This window comes from Drosophila willistoni, assembly GCF_018902025.1.
Source record: "Drosophila willistoni isolate 14030-0811.24 chromosome XR unlocalized genomic scaffold, UCI_dwil_1.1 Seg143, whole genome shotgun sequence".
NCBI classification, from domain to species: domain Eukaryota; kingdom Metazoa; phylum Arthropoda; class Insecta; order Diptera; family Drosophilidae; genus Drosophila; species Drosophila willistoni.
This window is the reverse complement of record NW_025814056.1, coordinates 6375025-6396270: the sequence shown is the minus strand read 5'-3', so window position 1 is coordinate 6396270 and position 21246 is coordinate 6375025. Positions and strand designations below refer to the sequence as shown.

The 21246-nt window shown below is 37.6% G+C and overlaps 6 protein-coding genes across 10 annotated transcripts in view; 2 read left to right on the top strand and 4 right to left on the bottom strand.

The window, feature by feature from the left end:
* Positions 1–5334, bottom strand: part of LOC6645680 (rab11 family-interacting protein 4B) — a 54962-nt gene extending 49628 nt beyond the window's left edge. For all 4 annotated transcript variants that reach the window (XM_023177541.2, XM_023177542.2, XM_023177540.2 and 1 more), the window contains exon 1: positions 4994–5334. The gene's annotated coding sequence lies outside the window, so the exon portion shown is untranslated. The remainder of the gene's footprint in view (positions 1–4993) is intronic.
* A 577-nt stretch (positions 5335–5911) lies between these two features.
* LOC6645679 lies at positions 5912–8580 on the top strand. Its single transcript, XM_002068136.4, has 3 exons — positions 5912–6452; positions 6511–6932; positions 6994–8580. The coding sequence occupies exons 1-3, from the start codon at positions 6159–6161 to the stop codon at positions 8399–8401; spliced, it is 2124 nt and encodes a 707-aa protein (XP_002068172.1). The 5' UTR covers positions 5912–6158; the 3' UTR covers positions 8402–8580.
* LOC6645678 (dihydrolipoyl dehydrogenase, mitochondrial) lies at positions 8577–11057 on the bottom strand. 2 transcript variants are annotated; one of them, XM_047011810.1, is made up of 5 exons: positions 11019–11057; positions 10859–10922; positions 9948–10475; positions 9012–9890; positions 8577–8935 (listed from the first exon to the last, which is right to left on the bottom strand). In XM_047011810.1, the coding sequence occupies exons 2-5, from the start codon at positions 10898–10900 to the stop codon at positions 8870–8872; spliced, it is 1515 nt and encodes a 504-aa protein (XP_046867766.1). In that variant the 5' UTR covers positions 10901–10922; positions 11019–11057; the 3' UTR covers positions 8577–8869. The 2 variants fall into 2 exon arrangements, with proteins under 2 accessions (XP_046867766.1, XP_002068171.1); XM_002068135.4 differs by lacking the exon at positions 11019–11057 and having other exon boundaries at positions 10859–10965.
* A 324-nt stretch (positions 11058–11381) lies between these two features.
* Positions 11382–12204, bottom strand: LOC6645677 (gametocyte-specific factor 1 homolog). The gene is made up of 2 exons (XM_002068134.3): positions 11944–12204; positions 11382–11856 (listed from the first exon to the last, which is right to left on the bottom strand). Exons 1-2 carry the CDS (start codon positions 12118–12120, stop codon positions 11533–11535), a joined length of 501 nt encoding a protein of 166 aa, XP_002068170.2. The 5' UTR covers positions 12121–12204; the 3' UTR covers positions 11382–11532.
* A 239-nt stretch (positions 12205–12443) lies between these two features.
* LOC6645676 (corepressor interacting with RBPJ 1) lies at positions 12444–13857 on the top strand. The gene is made up of 2 exons (XM_002068133.4): positions 12444–12634; positions 12711–13857. The coding sequence occupies exons 1-2, from the start codon at positions 12563–12565 to the stop codon at positions 13767–13769; spliced, it is 1131 nt and encodes a 376-aa protein (XP_002068169.1). The 5' UTR covers positions 12444–12562; the 3' UTR covers positions 13770–13857.
* Positions 13858–16746: 2889 nt separating this feature from the next.
* Positions 16747–17241, bottom strand: LOC6645675 (60S ribosomal protein L36). Its single transcript, XM_002068132.4, has one exon. It carries the CDS (start codon positions 17209–17211, stop codon positions 16864–16866), a length of 348 nt encoding a protein of 115 aa, XP_002068168.1. The 5' UTR covers positions 17212–17241; the 3' UTR covers positions 16747–16863.
* Between the last annotated feature and the right edge of the window lie 4005 nt (positions 17242–21246).

Genomic DNA, 21246 nt, shown 5'->3' with positions numbered 1-21246 from the left:
CAAAAGAATCCCAATCCGATTAGGTAAAGACATTCAAATTGTTTGAGAGTTTCAAAAGACAAAGAAGCTGAAAACTTCATAAACTTGGACTAATTTATATTCCTAAAATAATAATTCCTCAAATTTCCTAACTTTACCTTGAAGATATTAAGTAATTAAAGGATTTAGTAATTAAATAAAAACCATTTCAACTACTGAGGATAGGCGGATGGGGAAATACGCTGAATCTAACTTGAGGGGTATCCGAAAATCGTCACTTTTGAGTTGACTTAAAGAGCTTTTGTTATTGTTGTTTATAAACACTCGTGCCAGTTGTTGTTTTTTGCGCTGCATGCCAAACAAAAACTGAAAGAAAAAAAAAACGTGGGTAAAAACTAAAAAGAAATACCAGAAGCTCGATTGTTGTTGTTGTTGTTGTGTTTAGAAGCCAGAAAGTGCTCAATAAACAAAAAGAACATCGAGAGACAACGACTCTAGAGACACGACGATGAGCATAAGCCCACTGGGTGCAGAGAGTATGATGAGAAGTGGAGGGGAAGGGAAGCCAAGCCAAGTCAAAGTGGGGAGATGACGTCTTCAATTGACATTTAATTGGCGCTGCGAAGAGGCAGCAACCTGAATAACACGAATGATCAACTTGTTGACTGGCTCGTTCACTGACTGACTGACTGAATGGCTGACTGACTGACTGACTGAGAGATGAAATGGAGTGGTGGAATGATGGGCAACGGAATTGAAATTGGATTTGGAAAAATCAAACTGGGTCAACTGCATTCATTTTGGTTCAATGCACCTTTTGGAATAACAAAAGTGGAACCAAAATGAAAGAAACAAAATAAAAGCCAAAGAAGCACCAACACCACATCAAAAGTGTTTTGGTAATTAGTCAAAGAGGAAAGAAAAGAGACGGACAGGGAGAGGCGAGACAGCCAAGAGTAATACACCAACACGGGAGGGGGAGAAAAGGGCCAACATTCTCTTTGGCTAATGCCACCATCTGTTATTTACGGCACGTTTTGAATCGGATAAAAGTACCGAACTATACCAATACACATACTCCTATATGTACATCGTATAATGTGTAGGTGGAAATTGTGTGCAAACGCATGAAAATGAACACAAAGTGTAAGCCAACTTTAAACAGGTGTCGCGTTGCTTTCGTATGACAAATCTAAATACTTTTACATCTATCTCTGTTGCTCTCTCTCTCTTGCTGTCTCTCTCTCTCCTATGTCTTTTTATTGTTCTGTCATGTGTCTGTTTGCTTCATGTGAATTGTTTTGCTGGTACTTTGTAAAATGCAATTCATACAAGATACCTACACACATGTGTATGTATGAACAAGTGCCATGACGATAGACTTCCGCATTTCCTTTGGCACTAGAAAGACACTCTCTATACCCATCTCCTCCTCTCTGTCTCTTCACCAAGTAAAGGAACGTACGCATATATTCTTTCAGATACATAGATGAATTCTTTAGCCAAAGTAGATTCAAAGTAATTGAAAGCGGGAAACATTTGCCAGTATTGGTTACATTATTCTTGTTCTGGCTTCAAGGGTATTATTCATAGAAACTCATAAACATATTGAATGTCAGATGAAGTGCCAGCATGTAAATGTAGTGAAACTTTAGTTAAAGAACTCAAATCGAGGCTATCGTGGCAAAGGGTCTTTTCCAACTTTCACTATTTCCCAAGATCGAACTATAAATTGTTAAAAAATGCTTTGCTTTAAGTTTAATCATTGTTATATTAAAAAAAAAAGTAGGTACATAAAGTTTTAATGTTTATTACAAAAATGTAGTATTCAACTGACTTTGCAGTTTAGATTGAAAAAAAATCCCTTTTTTTAATAGTTAATATTAATAGTTAAAACAAGTTTTAGTCGAATGTCATCACAGGAATTACCCAATATAGATATTATATTGTAACCTATTTATTTCAAGTCAATATTTTTATCATTATGCAAAAATAAATATAATAATTTCAACTAATTAAAATGAATGAGGATATTACAATTGGAAAACTGCATAGACATTGACCTCAAGGGCTTCCAATTTTCTTAAAATGTTTCCAATTTTCATTACATTTGCATGGACACAAATTTAACTTGAACTAGATTAAAAGAACTTGGCCTGCAATAGATAACGTTTTCAATAAGTTGGAATTAATTTAGTAGCAATTCCCAATTAGTTTTAGTGTTGAAGACCATTGCAATTCTGGAGTTCTTTCGTAAAGTCTGTTGATGATAGAACTTGGTGGTTCTGCAAGGTTTAAGTTGGAAAAGTATTTCACCATTTTAGCATTAATTTGGCAAAAAAAATTATTATTAACTATTGAAAATTTTGAAAGAAAGAAATTGCTAACAGTCTTCTGGTCTGGCATACTGATTAGAAAAAGCTCAGCTTAAATCGGTGGAGAAAATGGGATAATCCATATTTAGCAACGCATAGAATTTATATACAAGAGGAAAATATTGTAGAGGTATAACGAAAATGGGAGAAAACTTGGGGCTTTGGATAGAAGTAGAATATTGCAATTCGGAATTATATATCAGCTGTATTTAGGGTTCCGCCCTCTTCATTTCCCCTCTTAGCCCTTCGTTTTTCATCAGCCAGTGAGCTGCAATTCTAATTAGCATTCCGTTTGCCGTTTTCGCTAGCTGTAAACACAATTGGAAACGATCTTTTTCAGTTCTCATCGCTTTAAGTTTTGCGTAATTACCTGTACATATATATGTATATATACCTATATATATGATATCTATGTGGGTATAATATGTATATCTCTGTCTCTCTGTCTCTATCTTGTCTCATCATGCTACTACTATATAGTATATTGGCTCTCACGCAATGTTACCGTTATTGATTCTCAAAGTTAACTGCGTCTTTTTGTGTTGCCACGCCTACTACAATGACAACTACCTCTACACTATATAGGATATATATCATTTTGGGGGGTAATTAAATAAATTACTTTTTGTGTTTTTCCCTTTTGTTGTTGTTGTAACATTTTCACAAAAAGCACCACAAATTCGCAACTTTTTTTGCAATTGTTTTGTTATGATTATTATTGTTGTTATTGTTGTTGTTGCTGTTTGGTTAAAGCCATGTTCGTGCCAGTTGGCGCCATCGTTAGACATTTTGTATATACATACATATATGCATATAGTATCAACAATTTTTGCGGTTTGAAGTTGAGGAAGTTGTTGTTTCTTAAGATTTCCTTCGTCCCAAGAGCCCAGAGACCTGATAGCGACACCGACCGAACACCTGCCCCCTGTGCACTTAAGGGCAGGAAATGCAGGAGGATGGAAAAGAGACCGGAATAGAGAGCCTTAAATGGGATAAGAGGATCGTTTTCATTTTCATCTGCGTAATGCGAAACCCTCTAGTAAATCTCAAGTGGCAGCTGCTGCATCACCAATTGCATCATCAACATCTCCGTTCCTGCTCCCTCTTAGTTGGCGTTTTTTTTTTGCCTTCCTATGTAATTTGATAGTTTTATTTGTTTTTTTTTTTTTTGGCATTTCCATTTTTAACCTCTCTGTTTAACATTGTTTAGAGTCACCCCCGTCCATGTCCACGCTCTCCTCCTCCACGACCACCTGCCCTTCTCCACTCAGAGATCCCCTTAGAATTTCGCCTTTGCCTTTACCTCGACTACAATTACATACACTTGTAGGTGGAAATGGTGGATAAGGGTAGGCGTTGTGGTGGGGGTGGGGGTGGGGTTGGCATATCCGTTTAAGCCCACTCTAACGGTTTCAGCATTTGCACTTTGCATATTCTGTCAAAAACACCAAAAACAAAATACAATTTTTTCCGTTTTTGGATTTGTTTTTGCTAGCTGCTTTGCCTTGGCACAGTTATGCGGCTTGGCCACGTTTATAAGTTGTCCCCCCTCTCTATCTCTCATTCCCTTACTCTCTCATTGTCTTTTGGCTTTTTTCCGTTGCAGCTTTTGTGTGTGGGTGTGTGTGTGTGTGTGTGTGAGTGTGGGGGCCATCGCCTTTAAAAAAATTTTTGTAGTTGTAGTCAGTCAACTTTTATGGGCTTGACCGGTTACGGGTTTTGGGTTTTGTCTGCTTTATAAATGGTAAGTAAACATGGGCATATTAGCATTGTCAGAGTGTTTGTACATAAATTTCTGATTAGCAAGTTTGTAGGATATGTAAAATCCTTTTGTGTTTATTTGTTTGTTGGTGTCAAACATAGAAAGAAAATTTTGAAATGTTATCTTCTCTCTAGGTTGCTCTTTCTCTGCTTTGCCTTTCCTTGAAATGAAATGAACTATTATAGGACAGTTATTTGTTATCACTTGTATTAAAAAAGAAAGGACATAAATGTGCATACATACGAAAAGAAATAATAATTAATAAATAATTTTTAAATATAAATCAATTGTCCAACATTATGATTAACTTTGCAGGGTATGATAAAGTCGTTATTCTGTTATTTTATTATCTATAAATGACTGTGTTCGACTTCCCTTGTACGTGAAGAAAATTAAAGTTGATGTAATGACAAATTGCCTTTAGATTCGAGTTATGAAAAATATGTTTTCCGGCTTATCAACTAAGAGATTTAGACAAGTTAGTCCACAAGGTTCCTAATGCTAGGGCCCACTGGGCCAAATACCTAATGTTAGAGGTTAACCTTTCCATAAAATGGATTTAAATTAATTATTCCCAAATGAACACTGATTAAGGGAAAAACGCAAAAGAATAGTTCCTAAAGCTTCTCAACTGGAAATATTTGAACTAAGACATTAGAAACATTAAGTCAATAATATCTTTTTATAATGATAAATCAGTCGGGACCATTATCTTTTCATTCTTTTAGTCATTGACTCAATTAGCCTGCTTGTATTTCGACAGTTGCTGTCAAAGTGCAGAGCATCTCTAATGGCTGTCAAACTATAACTAATGGAGTCTAACTAGAAACAGTTAGCAGCAACCAACAGAAAAAAAAAATTAAAAGGTTCAACTCACCTGTTTAAATAGATTTATTTCTCGTATCCAAATTGGAGCAGCTAAGTAGCGTCTTTTCAATAACCGTTATACACACCACACATACATTAATTTATCTTATTTTCTTTCTTTTTTTTGACTAATTTTGACATGCACTGACTATACGAAATTATAAAAAAAACACAATTTTCATACACACACACGCACATACATTTACATGTATACTGTATGTTAAGACTCGGGGCGACGAGACGAGACAAAGACGTCGGCGTTGGCAGAGCAGCGCACGCAACAGTTAGATTGTTAAGAGAACAGGTAGTTGTAGTTGTTGTTGCTCTTGCAGATAGACTTGCTGTTGTTGTAGTTGTTGTCGGTTGCTGCTATTGCACAAACAATAAACAATTGCTTATTTTATACAAAACAAAAAAATAAAACAACAAAATAAACACTTGAAAAAATTTAAATTTCGTGTAGCAACTTTCACTCAATTCGGCATTTGGTTTATTTCCCTTCTTTTTCGTGAGTTAATTTTCGTAGTTTATTTTATTTGTTTGTTATTGTGTCTGTTTTATTTTCTACGCGTGCGTAACGTTGGTAACGAATGTTAATTTTGATGATTTTTTACACTTGGATTTTTATATTTATTAAAGGCGCGCGCACAGACGCGTCCGTTCACTTCGAAAACAAAACAAAAACAGCGGCGAAAACGAAACCAAAAACAACAAACACAGGGCCATTTCGCTCAGCTAAATTGATATTCGCTCAGCCATAAGGAAATTCGCTCCGACGTTAGAGCTGGAAGTTCAATCAATACTGTTTTATCGTTTTTATCGAGTGAAGCTATCGATGGACTCCCATATCTAGGCACACTTTTATCGGCGATGTGGCAACACTCGAACAAAATTTATCAGCATGGCAACCTTATCAATTTTGTTATGTGTCCGGGAATATTTTGCAATTTGTTTTTGATTTTTTACTGTGATAAATAGGCCTTTCCGTTTCACTCCACACATGGATACATTTGGTTTTTGAATCGTTCCAATTTTCTTCTTTCCTAGTCTCATACTTTTATGTATACTCTTTCACAGTAAACACAAAGCCAAAATTGTACAAAATTCCTTAAATATAAAAAGTTGTAAAAATCTTCAACGCGATAAAGTCCCGGTTTTCTTTATTGTTTATAACAATGTTTCGCGCTGGTAAATTGAACAAACCCGTGGTTTTGGCGGTGCAACGAATGCAACTTGCCCGACGTTCGTTCCATGTTGATCTATTACATCAGATGCCGGCATCTAGCCGAGGCTCAGGCTCGTCCTACGGCGGTTACAAGAAAGGAGGTGGAGGCAGCACATCGGCAACGGCCCAAGTATTGGCAAGACAATCCGTAGGGTCAGTTGGCGGAAGGCATCCGCCATTCCAATCGCAATCGCATAAATATCAGCAGGAACAACAGCAACCAACGGTCCCTAAACAGGAACAGGTGAGATGCCTCCCTCTCTCGTGGGTGTATAGCCAGCTGATTATGTAATCTTCCCAAGTCGCGTTGGCCCCGTCGCATTTTTAGTGGCATTCAGCCGACTGGCGCCTTGCATTTGGGCAACTATTTGGGAGCCGTACGCAAGTGGACCCAATTGCAGAAGGCACGCGATGATGTCACCGTTTGCATAGTGGATATGCATTCGATAACAATGCCCCATAATCCTCCAGTGCTGCGTGAGAATATCTTTACATTGGCGGCCACACTATTGGCATGTGGCATTGATCCTTGCCGGAGTACACTATTCGTGCAGTCCGCTGTGCTGGAACACTCTGAACTCAATTGGATATTGAGCTCGCTGACCACGTTGCCCAGATTGGCTCAGTTGCCGCAATTCAAGGAGAAATCCCGGATGTTGAAGGACGTTCCATTGGGCTTATATGTCTATCCTGTGCTCCAGGCAGCAGATATAATGCTATACAAGTGAGTCAAGATGTCGCGTGTAAGGAAATTTCTTTTACTCAATGAACTTCCTTCTTTTTAGGGCTACGCATGTCCCGGTGGGAGCTGATCAACTGCAGCATATCCAATTGGCCCAGCATTTGGCTCGCAGCTTTAATACCCGCTATGGTGACACATTTCCCGTGTGTCATGCACTCATCGAGGAATCAGAGGCCTCTCGTGTGCTCTCATTGCGCGATCCTACCAAGAAAATGTCCAAATCGGAGGAGAATCCCAAGGCCACCATCAACATAATCGATTCACCCGAACAGATAACGGAGAAGATCCGTAAGGCTATAACCGATTTCACTTCGGACATATCATATAACCCGTCCACGCGTCCTGGTGTAAGTAATCTAGTCAGTATCCATGCCCAGGTCACTGGGCAGTCCATCAGCTCCGTTGTGGAAGAGGCCAACACATTGGACACGGGCAAATACAAGGATCGTGTGGCCGAGGCTATCATTGAGCATTTGCGTCCCATACGGGAGCAGATTCAACAGCATTTGGCCAAGCGGAATGAGCTCATCTACATGCTGGAGATTGGAGCAGAGAAAGCCCGTCAAACGGCGCAACAGACCATGAGCGATGTGAAGCAACGGCTGGGCCTAGGAACCAATGCCCATTTGCCGCCAGCGGTTCAGGTAGCTCCTTTGCTCCCCGGCCGCATGAGGATGACGGCCAGTCAACGTATGTCCAAGGGCGTTCTAATGCCCAACGTCAATGCGCACGCTCAGCCCCATTACGACCAGCGTCATGAGCCGGGTCACGGTGCATCTGGCGGATCGGCGGGTGAAGCCGCTACCGGCGAGCTGAAGGATGGCATGTCCTTCAATCAGTACGCAATGCGTCCATTGATGCGTCGCCCTGTGGTGCCCACTCAGCATTTGCGTGTGGAGAAACTTAAGAACAAGACTCCTCCCCGGCACATTTTCATAATGGACAAGCAGAATGCACCTAGCATGGGTTTCCGTTCGCCCAGCTCGGTGAATGTCACTGGCGGGCTGCAAAGGCGGCAAGAAGTGCCACCAGCGCCCAAAGAGATGGGTTTCACGGCGGACCCGACAGATGGAAACTTCGGGCAGAACACGAATCCCAGTGCTTTAGCCTCTATAACCCGGGCAGCGAATGCGGCCACCAAACAGCAGGAGTTCACCTCCACATTGGCCAATAGTGCCTATTACAAAGCGTCCATAACGCCAAGTGCGCTAAACTTAATGAAAACAAAACCGTACAAGGAGTCCGCCGCATCGAAATGCTTTTCGCCCTCGTTAGCCAGCAGCTCATCGTTGTCGTCCTTCACCTCCGCCAGCTCATCCCCATCCACTGCCCCTGGCGAAACTGAGGAGCAAGTAAATTCCTCCTCCTCTTACGGTTTCTCTGAGGAACACGATGATGACGATGAGAACAGTGAACGTCCTGCTCACGAGGTTAGCAAGGCGGAGGTTTGAGTCAGTCCAAGGCGCTTAATATTGTTATTACATGTAGATTGGTAAATGTATACACACATACACATGAATATATATATACGTATATGTCTTTGGCATAAACTATATATATATATATATACCTAATTGTTAAAATCGAACGTATTCTAGTTGTGAAATAAATCAAGATGATTTCAACTCTAGCGCGCTCTCTTTGTTAATTCAACTTTCAAGATTTATTTTTTCGGTGCGTTTCGTTTTCAATTTTCTCGAATATTTTTGTTTTTATTTTCTACACTTAATACACATAAATTACATTTATTTGCAAAATTTGCAATATTTTTTAATAAAACAAAAACAAAACAAAAAAAAATTGAATTCAACGCTTCGCCCAAATTCAAAGAAATATCGCTTTTGCATTTCGTTTTTTTTCTTTTGCCATAATTTCTATTTGTTGTTGAGAGTTTTCGAAAAGGGGTAGGATTTCATTATTTAGAAGTTGATGGGCTTGCCAAAGGCGGCAGCCACATTGGCCTCACGCAAAGCCTCGGCGCAGGTCTGAAATGGAGGGGAAAAAAGAAAACGAATAGGATAAATTGTGAATGGCTTGAGGATTAACGTCTTCTCAGCTTACAGGATGTGCGTGACAGACACGGGCGATATCCTCGGCAGCTGCACCATACTCCATGGCAAGGACAGCCTCGTTTATCAATTCACCGGCGGCGGGGCCAATGATGTGTGTGCCCAGGACACGATCTGTGGCCTTGTCGGCCAGAACTTTGACAAAGCCATCTGTCTCATTGTTGGTCTTTGCTCTCGAGTTGGCCAAGAAGGGGAATTTGCCTACTTTGTAGGCGACACCCTCCTGTTTCAGGGCCTCCTCCGATTTACCCACCCACGCCACTTCGGGATGCGTGTAGACTACACTGGGCACGCAATTGTAGTCGATATGCACATGTCCGCCATTGATGCCCTCAATGGTGATGAGACCCTCGTCCTCGGCCTTGTGGGCCAACATTGGACCATGAATGCAATCGCCGATGGCATAGATATTGGGCACCACAGTCTGGAACGTGGCATTCACGGGAATGCGACCGCGGTCATCTTTCACAATGCCAACAGCTTCGAGACCCAAGCCTTCGGTGTATGGCCGTCGGCCCACACTGACCAACAGGGCATCACACTGGATTTCTTCCTTCTCACCGGACTTGGCATTCTCCACCGACACGGTGACAGAATCTCCACTGCGAGAGGCAGATGTCACTTTGGTGCCCAGTTTGAATTTTAGGCCCTGCTTCACGAGGATCTTCTGGAAGGTCTTGGACACTTCATTATCGATGCCAACACCGCCAATGGTGTCCATGAACTCAACGGCTGTCACCTCGGCTCCGAGACGTGACCAGACTGAACCCAGTTCCAAGCCAATGACACCAGCGCCAATTACCACCATATGCTTGGGCACCTGGGCAAGTTTCAAGGCACCAGTGCTGCTGACAATAACCTCCTCATCAATCTGATGGAAATTATGCATAATGGATTAAGAGTAAAATCAGCTGGTGTATTTTCTTACCGTAATACCAGGGAAAGGTGTCACCTCTGAGCCGGTGGCAATCAATATATTCTTGGTTTTGACCGTCTCAATGGAGCCATCATCTTTCTTCACCTGCACCTCATTGGGATTAACAATACTGCCGAATCCCGTCAGCTGTGTAACCTTGTTCTTTTTAAACAATTGGGCAATGCCACCAGTCAAAGCCTTGACTGCACTTGTCTTTTGACCCATTAGCTTCTCCAGATCCAGGGAGACGTTTCCACAGTTAATGCCACGACTGGCCAAATCGCCCGAATGAGCCATGTGATAGTAGTGGGAGTTATTCAACAGAGCCTTGGATGGGATGCAACCGACATTAAGGCAAGTGCCACCAAGAGTAGCCTCCTTTTCCACGCTGACGGTCTTCATGCCCATTTGGGCAGCCTTAATGGCAGCTACATAGCCACCTGGGCCAGAGCCGATGACCACAATATCAGCTTCATGTGTGCTGGAATAGTAGCGGGCGTTGAGGGCACCCAAAATGGCAGCATTCGTGCGGAGTGGAGTCTGGAAAAAAGATGAAGCAATGATATATATAGGTCAAGAAATTTGGCAAATCACTCGACTAGCCGAACAGCATGCTTTTGTTATCACGACCCTATCACACGCATCGGCTCATGTTAATCATCGTCAATTTTTTATTCAGCCCCATATCATCAGCTGATAGGCGACCTTGACTTCTTCAGAAGATTAGTCAGCCGGCGGGCGCAACACAAACTGTGTAGTCAATCGGTGTTAGGTAGCCGCTAATTGATTTTCACTGCAATCATTGGGTCATTGGCCGTTAGATAGCCCGACTTAATTTAGATAGAGCCAAATATCATATAGTTTTTTCTTATTGACCGAGCACCTAGTTGTAAATAGGTTAAGATTGCATAACCTTCTCTTACCTTGGCTACTGCCGTCACAACCTGTCGTAGCGTCGACTGCATTTCTATATATGGCTCAGTGGATCTGGGGGTGGCGAATGTTTTGTTTATTAACAAGATACTTGTATTAAAATTAAATAAAAACAATAATTTATTTTGTCAATTTTGTCAAAACACAAACCCGAATCAATCAAGTAGCTAGTGATGGCACTTGGACTAGTGTCCATTAATCGATTTGTTTATTAGCGGTTAGCAGGTTATGTTAACCGATTGCCATTTCACACTGGCGCCACTTACAGAAATTGATCTTTGCCGTATTCAATTGGGATAGAAGAATTATTTTGGAAATTAAATATTTAACTTTATATTAATATTTCTTTTCTCTGCCAGTTTCCCATTGTAAAATTGCGATATTTTTTTGATTAGGCTGCTAACAGTGAGGTCTTAACCGCGCTGTTAGCTGCTCACTGGTGAGGGATAGTGTACCTATCCCTTTCGAAATGGCTGATTACTCTTGCATCTCTTTCTAATCGACGCTAAGAGATTTTGTTGTTATATTTTTATTATTTCTGAGATTACATTTATAAGGCACATACAAAATATTGGTTATTAGCACTTCGAGAATTCAATTGTCTTTGGTTTTGAAGCCATCTTAGAGCTATACGAAATTCGACAATTATTTTGTTTTTGGAGTATTAACGATCGTATGGCTTTGCCCGTGCAGCATCATGTGTTTTTGTTGCCTTTGGTGGCTTCACATCGTCGCTTTCTTCACCCAGTTGACGGAGACGCTCCTGCTTGATGAATGCCTTGCGCTGTGCAGGAAACATGCCACTTGCATCTCTCACAATGTTCGCCTGAGATGCATATACCTGTGGGTTATAATCATCTACAGATGTATCATCCCAATTTTCCTCTGATTCGATCTTTTCATGTTTGGTCTCCTCATTAAGTTCAGCTGCTTGGCTATATTGATAATGCATTATGATTTTACGATCTTCGCATGATTTGGTATGTTGCTGCAAACACAACAGATATCGAGATAAACAGGGTGTTCAAGAAAGGATAAATTGCTTAGGTATCCATATCGGTTTGCCATTACTTACATGAAATTCGGGAGCCGGAATGTGATGCGCCTTATTAAAGGGACAAACGAGAAGCTCCACTTCGTCCTTGTAGATCTCCCTACATTTCATAATGTGTTGTTGCAGTTTCTTGCGCAGCATGAAATGTGCCCTGTTATATGGGCAATGCACTATATCCTTGGGACTCATAGATTCCATAATTGTTGTTTTCCAATGTACACTGAGTCTTATCTGAGTTCCTGTGGCAGGTTCGAATTCAAGATTAAGTTACAGTGTTGCAAAAAGGCAATAGATCAGAGCTGCTAGTGTAAAAAGATCGCTTTAAGTGTGTGTAACTAAGAAAGTTAAGTCAATTCAAACAGATAACGTCACACAAAATTGGAAATTATTGACATTTGCATGAAACCGCAATATTGATCCGATTCTGATTCTAATCGTTGGATTATTTTAATCCTCAAAATGGACCAGTTAAAGCCGTGACTTGTTTTGCTCATCTCTATTAATAAATATCAACAATCCGACGTTTGCCAACACTGGTCAATGAGGAGAAGTCAGAAAACGTAAACAAGCAAAATTGTGAAATATTTTCATTAGTTTTAGTTCATTTAAATTCTAAAAGAGCAAATCAAACAGCAACAAAATGGGCAAAGGTTTCAACAATTACATGTGCAAGAAATTCTTTCACCCCGCATCCCGGGATAATCTGAAAAGGGTAATCACATTTTTGTCAACAAAATGCCATGGGGAAAACCTTTAATTTCTTCTTGTATATCTTTTCCTTTATCTAGGTATGGATGGCCGAGCAGCAGGCCGAAGCTTATAAGAAGAAACAGGAAGAACTTCGCAACCAATATGAGAAGGAACAGAATCTGCACGAGAACAAGGCCATGCTGAGCAAGGATAGCAAGGACAAATTGAGTGTGAATTTTATGTATGAGCCACCTCCAGGTGTGCGCAAGGAGCGTGAGAAGGACGACAATGAACCCGAATACAAATTCGAATGGCAACGCAAATATAATGCTCCGCGTGAGTCCTACTGTAAGGGGGACACCGAAATTCGTGATCAACCTTTTGGCATACAGGTGCGCAATGTTCGATGTCTCAAATGCCATAAATGGGGCCACATTAATACGGACAAGGAGTGCTCCATGTACAGCATATCGATGAGTGAGGCACGCAAGTTGCATGCGGAAACCGAAGCCAGCGACATTATGTCCAAAAATGTCCTCGAAGAGCAGATGAAAGAAGATGGCCTGCAGATGAAGCGTTCCGCTTTGGAGCTTCAAAGTATAAAAGTAATTCAACAACAGCATCAGTTTGTCTCCAGCGATGCCATGGAGAAGGAACAGAATCCAGAACTTGTCTTCCTCAAATCCCTAAGTAAATCGCAAAAACTGAAATTGCTGAAAAAGTTGGAGAAAATTGAACGCATCAAGCGCAAGGGTGATGAGCGAAAGTCATCCAAGAAGAAGTCAAAGAAGCAAAAAGAACACAAGGAATCTATAAAGAAAACAAAAAAGAAAAAGTCTAAAAAACCGAGCGATGGATCATCATCATCATCATCGTCGTCCTCATCCTCCTCTGACAGTGATTCGGAAGACAAGCATTCGCGTAGTAACCACAGGGATAAAGAACGACGTAAACGAGATCGCTCTCGAGATAATGAAAATAATGATCGTCATCGCAGAGACGACAAGGATAGTCGACGTAAAGAGGAAAGAGAGGATCGTAGACGTAGGAATGATCGCTCACGTTCTCGTGACGAAAAGAGACGAGGATCTAGCGAGGAAAATCGAGATCGTCGAGAACGGACTCAGAATAATAATAATTATCGATCCAGGCGTTAGTTTTTCTACATTAATATTGAAATTTTTTATAAATAATATTTTTAAATGAACAATATAGCTTCTTGTCCCACCAAAAAACCAAAAACAACACAACAATTTTAATCATTCGATTTTGAAAGAGATGCAACAAGCTCCGCAGACAAACAAAAGTACTAGAACCTTGGGCGATCCGCCCACCGGTCGCTTTTTTGTATTATGTATGTATTATGGTCCCTTTTTTGTCCATCATACTCGCGCAGAGCTTCTATTTACTTATGTCAAGGGTCTGACTTTCGCATAGATTTGGCTGGAAAAGGAGGTTACATCGCACATCCTGGTGATTAGTGTTGATCGTCGAAGCTATTAAAAATAAAATTATTCAAAAATGTCTACCACGGATTTGTCTTACAAATATTGAACACAGCAAATCAAGCTTTCAATCAAGTGTCAGCTGTTTTTGAAATACATTCAAGAATGGCCATAATAACAGACAATAATAATAAAAAAAACACTCTTGTAGTGTACAGAAATGTTTAATATAAATTAAAAAGTCTAGCTGGATTTACAGAATCATCTAGCTTCGCACTAATTCATGAGAAACCTAATAATTCAAAGTATTTTTATGTGTACTGATAACATAAATGAACTTTAGTTGGAAAAGTTTCATTTTCATTGGAAATATTTTACAAACATATATGTATAATAAAATGATTAGAATGCATGTAGTGAGTGTCGAATGCAAAATTATTAAATAGATTGTAAATATACATACATACATATATTCTATGGTTTTTTTCTAATAAATAGTTTGTTTCTGTTGTATGGCAAACTAATGTCAATTTGATTTTTGTGTGCTTCACACAACATCGTCGACAAGATGAAGATTTTCATTATAATTGTGACAATAATTAATATTCAAAACGAGTTTAAAATTCTCGTTTTATCAAACAAAATCGAGAATCCGTCGTTAGTGAGTGTTTTTGAATACATTGAAAAGTGCGAAAAAACATTTATAGTCGAGGAAAATCAAAATTTAACCCTTTTTTTGGGTATAACTGGAGGCGGTAAATCGACATCAATAAAAATTTTAACTGATCCAAATTTAAAGACAAAACGCACCGGTCCCGGCAAATATATATTTTCCGATAATAATCAGAAAATTGGCGAAATAACTGGCGTATCAAAAACTTCATTGCCCGAAATATTTGAAGATCGCGTCAATGGGCTGACATACGTGGATAACCCGGGCTTTGAAGATACAAGAGGTGTATTGTCCGATATCGGAACGACATACTTTATAGATAAACTTTTGAAGAAATCGCATTCGATTAATTTTGTATTGGTTGTGAATGCTTGGGCTGTCGAAATAACTGGAGGACAACGAAACGAATTTCTTAATTTTCTAACGCAAATAACTAGTTTGATGAAAAATCCCGAAAAGTATCGAAATGCAATCACATTACTCGTAACAAAAGTGGATAATAACCGAGAAGAAGGAATTTTGATTCCCGATTCTGAAATTATTACGGAAGTTGCGAAATTTTTAAACCAAACTCTAATTGTATTGCAAGAGGAAAACGATGAACGCGAACGAAGAGGATTATCTATAATCGTGGAAAGTTTATTGACGAATGCAAATGATAGAATTGGCATATTCCGGAAACCAGAAACCGCCGGAGATGTAAAAAATATGCCAATTTTCGTAGCTGAAGCCCAACGATTAACGACTATAATTAAGAACATGCCATTGATTAAAACGAATGAAGGAGACTTCTTCTACACGCTATCGGATAGATCACAATATCTTGTTCGCGATAACATCGACATTATTGACAATGATATAATTGAGAAAATGTTAAATATTATTAACAAAATGAAGCAATTTTATCAAACGAAAGAGAATGGAATTATCGTAATGCAACAATTTTATAATGATATAAATCTGGCATTAACCACATTAAATACCACATCAATAACTAAATTTGATAATATTGTCTCAAGCGTAGATGTCTTTATATCAGGTGCTTTAAAATTCAATTTCAATTTTGTTCAAAATGACAAAATCGTTGGCTATTTAAAGCTAAATACGTTTTTGAAAAAATTAATTAATAACAATCGTACAATGCTTTCGATGCAAACGACAATCAAAAATGAAATTAATGATTTGCTAAAATATTTGTTTGAAACCGAAATATGGTATAAATTTTTAGTAGATTTATACCAATTATTGACGAAAACCGATGCTGATAATTGGCAAATATTGGCCAATAAGGATTATGCCCTTGAAATGTCAAAAAATGCATTCCTACAATTTTTGGGAACACTTCGCAATGAAATGATTTGCCGAAGATTGAATAATATTGAAGAAATTAATTTTAATAGAATACAAAGATTTATTTTGTTAAAAAAACATTTCTTAGATTATGAAATTAGTAGCAATAATATCAATTGTGACAATGGCATATTCAGAATAAGAGGCAACAACATTAAGATCAGTCAAGTAATTGCGAATACTTGTTGGAAACTTGCTAATCGAATTGAAATAATTGCCTTGAATCGAATATATTTCGATACTGATGCCTTCAAAGAAGCCAAAGATGTAAAATTTTCTATAATTGCTCCAAACTGGAGAGTAGAAAATAATGTTTCAATAGTTATGAAGGGATTGAATGGCAAAATTCATAATCCGAATGCAGCTGGAACTAGCCATAGTGAATCGATAAATGGTTACCCGGGATTACCTGGTTTGCCCGGCGATTCGGGTGGTGCATTTTTTGGTGTACAATTTTATACAAATGCTAAACAGTTAAATATTAAATCAGTTGGAGGAACTGGTGGTCCCGGCCAACATGGTGGTAAAGGTAATTATCGCTTTTTATTTCTAATCAACACTACGAGATGAGTTTATGTTTATTAGCCATGCCCGTCTGCCTGTCCGTCCGTCCATCCGATTATGGGTTTCTATATATTGTAGTCATTGTATCTCGGATAGGACCATATATCTTTCCATTTTGTTTTCCCTTAAGATTCCTCAGAATGCTTAGATTCACACGACAAAAAAATACACAATTCACGACAGTTCGCTGCGCGGATTTGTTGTTGCTGGATGTGTTATTTACTTGGCGTGGGTCTGAGCCTTCCTGAGCTGGGTGAGAATGTTGGACAGTTCCTCACGCTTCCTCGTGGCACGGATGTGTGCGCCCAAGCGACGCTTCAGGAACTTGAGGGCGCGCTTATCCTTGGACACCTTCAACAATTCCATGGTGCGCTTCTCGTATGGGGCATGGCCGAAAACCTCACGGACCAAATCGCGCATGAATTTAGTGTGGCGGGTTTGAATGTTCTTCAAACGAGATCCACGCAGACCTTTGACTTTTTTGTCTCCGGTGTATTTCACATTCTTGACTTTGGCGGTCTTGTGGCCTCGGTTGAGACCCAATGCAATCTCGTAGCGGACAGCCATCTTCTGGTCTGTTTGCAGGCAGAAAAAGAAAAAAAAGGAATGATATTAACTTTGTTACAATAACTTTGTTATTTTCCAAGCGATTGTATTTGTCAGTTTAATATAGATTCTAATTTTCTGGCAAATTTCATAAAGATCGGTTGATTATCATATAAAGTTTTTCTAGGAACGATCGGTTGGATTATTGATTAGAAAAACTGGTTTTAAACCAAACTTGGTAATTAATATACGCACATAATACAATATGAAATCAAAATCGACTAACTGTATATACATACATCAAATTTTTTAAGCCGTTCTTTCGCGGAAATTTGACTTTTTAGATGAAACTTTGGCACGGCCGAAATTAACATAGGCCCTTTAGTTTTTTGTTTAAGAAAACATTTATGTAATTGTCAACATTGCTATTTTATAGGTTTTTATGGAAAAAAAGGAACTGATGCTATTTATAAGAGGAATTGCGATGACCCGCGAAAATGTGAGAACCCTAAAAATGAAATAATTCATGGAGATGCAGGAAAAAATGGCACAAATGGTGGAGATGGAGGAATTGGAGGAAAAGGTGGTAATTCTGGAGAAATAGATGTTGTGGGACTATTCGAAAAACCTGCAATTAACATACGTCGAGAACAAGGTTTTTAAATTGGTTTTGTTTTATTTATATACATTTGTTAATATTTTTTTAATTTGTATGTATTTAGGTGCTGCTGGAGCAAAAGGTGCGGGGGGACAAGGTGGAAATACTATAATTGGAGTTGCGTATGAAATTGGATACAGCTCATATATGTCGGCTAGTGGTTGGAGTAGTTTTCATATGGAATGTTGTTCTCACTTTAAACGACAGATTCCAGGTGAGACTATTCAATCTGCTAATGGAACTGATGGTAAAAATGAAAAAGACATAAAGGAACCAATAACGTTGCATTTTTCAAATAAATGTGAAGCAATCAATGATTTTATTGCTTTTATGCGAGAATCATTATCGATTTCTCCATTAATGAAAGAATATATCATTAAAATTTCAAATAGTTTTCTAGAAAATGCCAAAATTAAAACGTTATATACTACGCAATGCTTTGTAATGGAATTGGAAAATATGGAAAAAAATTATCAAACATTACGAAAGGATAATATATTATATATTTCGATTTTGGAATCATTAAAAAAAAGAATTGTTGAATATATCAATAGTAACAAAAATAATCTTACAGCAGACGAAACTAAAATATTGCGCTATTTATATGTAACAATAACTAGTAAAATGTTCGCCATCAAAAATAATGCCAATCAGAATACAGTTTTTGATCTTTTGCAATATATTAGAACAATTAAAATTGATATAAATAGTTTAAAAGAATTCAAACAAAGCGAAACAATTCAAAGTTATCAAACACAATACAATGCATCTTTATATAGGAAAATTGAGTCCGCACAGTACATTATTGAAACTTATATTATACCTGAAACAAAGTCAAATACGCGTAAATTGGAAGAGGATATTTATAAAATTTTAACGGAAGTTCATAAAAGAGAAAATATAACGCGAGAAAATCTCAAAAAAATTCAAGACACTCAAGCAGTTGCTCTAATATTTGCAGGGTTCAAAATTGTATCCGGAATAGCAACAATTTTCACACCTTTCGGTACGGCAGCATCGATCGCTTTGCCATATGCAGAATCGGTTTTAGTGCCCAATTCAGATAATATATTGCCAACAACGACTACAGCAATGAGAGCATCTATAGGACAGATATCTGAATCATATAAGGCTGAGAAACAAACCATTCAAAACGGATTAAATGAAATTGAACAAATGTTTGATGAATTTATAACGCATAATAAAAATGATGAAAACATCAAAGAAATAGCCAACAACATTAAGAAATCAAAAACTGAAATATTAAAGTTATCCAAAAATGAGGATATTGATAATCCAGAAAGATTAAGTAAGCTAATGGCGGAACGAGATAGACTTGAAACCTACTTGAATGAGAAAAAATCTTTAATATTAAAAAGCAAACCACAGCGTGAGGCGAGAATCGAGAGAAAAGTGCAATTAGTTAACAGAGGAATTAAAATAGTAAATGCATTAGATATTACTGCTAATGCAATTAATGACATTAGGAAAATTGTTTCAAATGATAAGTTGAAAGAATGTGAGAAGGATTTGAAAGCATTGAAACAACTGGAGGATAATGTATACAATGAAATGTTTCCGGTTTTTGAGAATATGGAAAAGTTTAGTAATTCATTGAGTGAAGATCTAGAAGGAAAACATCATTTTGAGCTTGACTTGAAAAAAATGCGACTTCAGCAAATTTTTCGAGATGCAAAAGTCTTATTTCAAAAAATGTCAAAAGGCTTTGCCATCGAGCAGGATCTACAGCGTTCCATATCTCGCATGGAAGAGTGTATGGAAATTCTCATTGATATTTATGATCGCATCGATTCGTATGCAGACAGTGTAACTTTAACCAAATACATGTCATCCCTTGCCAATGTAAATGTATTCGAAGATGTTGGACCTTACACCGATAGCATTCAAAAGTTAAAGAGTTTAATCAAGTCAAATTTGATTTTAGAACGATACGAGACAGCAGTAAAGTCTTATAAACAGAAATACTTTCCTCATTCGTATGAAGAGTTTCATCAATTGGATGTACCAAACGAATTGCAATTAAACGATACCAATGTAACAATAAATTATGTCGTTGAGCAAATTCAAAATCTGAACACACGTCTCAGTGATATAAATTCAAGTCACAGAGATCAAGATAACTATATGATTAATGATGAAAATGTGGTGTTTTATGAATGGCAAGATATGAGTTTAATTCGAAATCTATTGAATGGTTCTGAAATTGTTGTCCAAGCTGATATCCTAAATGGTACACATAAAAATGCTGTAAAATTTAAGAATATTGGAATACGTTTTCAGTTTGAAAATGATAATGATGCAAATGAATTTAATAAACTTATCAATAAATTTACATTAAATCTTAAAATGTTGGGAAATAATTATTATCGTTGTAGGCAAAAAATTTATTATTTTTCTATGGATAAAACTATTTTAATCAAATATTCATTTGCAAACAACAAGATAAATAACAAACCCATTATGTATAATGATTCTTGGGAAAAAATTAACAAAAATATTGCCTTTTTAAGTCCCTACACATTGTGGGCCATACAATTGGAGAGTCAGGAAATATCCTTTGATGAAATTAAACAATATGCAGATAAAGTCACTTCTCTTGAATTGTTCGGTGATTGTAAATACTTAAATAATGACAATTATACTGATCGAATTTGTAATGATAATTTAGATGATTTTTATCATTCATATATTTTATAAGTTTGCAAAAAAACAATCTGTGCCGAATTCAATGAAAATTGTAAATAACTTTCAAGAATGTTAATCAATATACAAGAAATCTCCAAGATGTACACAACTAAATGTAATAAATAAAAATAATATTTGAAAAATTTGTAGAAATAATTTTCAGTCTGTAACAATAAAAACAAATAATTGAGATAAATGGATGGAAATAAATTTTTTTTTTAGTGTTATGAAAATTAATATTAATTAATTAATTATTGGATCTTAGTAATAAGTAACTAGGGATTTTAATTATTTACATCAAATATACAATATTTGGAAATTTATATTGACAATTTTTCAGAACAACATGATATACGGAACATTTACAGAGTTATGTTTATTATTATTATTATTATTTAATTGTAAAAAAGAATTTATTCTAGGTTACAATGAGTTTTGAGCCAGAGCGACAAATGCCTTCAGGCTGGAGTTTTTATACTATTTTTTACAATTATTCTAAGATATTTAATGTATTAATTATTTTTATAAAGTTTTTTATATTAGAGAGGTTAGCCTTACAGAGTTATGTATAAGTGAATAATGATTACATTTAACATTTTCATACAAAAACATAGGATATTGGGGATGGTAGGAGATATGAGGTTACAGGTTAACCCACTCCATTAAGTAGATATAGGGTCTAGGTGTCTTCT

Coding starts and splice junctions, on each gene's coding strand:
- LOC6645677 (XM_002068134.3), bottom strand. CDS start 12,120: ATGGAATCTATGAGTCCCAAGGATATAGTGCATTGCCCATATAACAGG. Junction 11,857..11,943: donor TTCCGGCTCCCGAATTTCAT/GTAAGTAATGGC, acceptor TTGTGTTTGCAG/CAACATACCAAATCATGCGA.
- LOC6645678 (XM_047011810.1), bottom strand. CDS start 10,900: ATGCAGTCGACGCTACGACAGGTTGTGACGGCAGTAGCCAAG. Junction 10,476..10,858: donor TTGTGACGGCAGTAGCCAAG/GTAAGAGAAGGT, acceptor TCTTTTTTCCAG/ACTCCACTCCGCACGAATGC. Junction 8,936..9,011: donor GTGTCTGTCACGCACATCCT/GTAAGCTGAGAA, acceptor CCTCCATTTCAG/ACCTGCGCCGAGGCTTTGCG.
- LOC6645675 (XM_002068132.4), bottom strand. CDS start 17,211: ATGGCTGTCCGCTACGAGATTGCATTGGGTCTCAACCGAGGCCACAAG.
- LOC6645676 (XM_002068133.4), top strand. CDS start 12,563: ATGGGCAAAGGTTTCAACAATTACATGTGCAAGAAATTCTTTCACCCC. Junction 12,635..12,710: donor CCCGGGATAATCTGAAAAGG/GTAATCACATTT, acceptor TCCTTTATCTAG/GTATGGATGGCCGAGCAGCA.
- LOC6645679 (XM_002068136.4), top strand. CDS start 6,159: ATGTTTCGCGCTGGTAAATTGAACAAACCCGTGGTTTTGGCGGTGCAA. Junction 6,453..6,510: donor CGGTCCCTAAACAGGAACAG/GTGAGATGCCTC, acceptor AATCTTCCCAAG/TCGCGTTGGCCCCGTCGCAT. Junction 6,933..6,993: donor GCAGATATAATGCTATACAA/GTGAGTCAAGAT, acceptor CCTTCTTTTTAG/GGCTACGCATGTCCCGGTGG.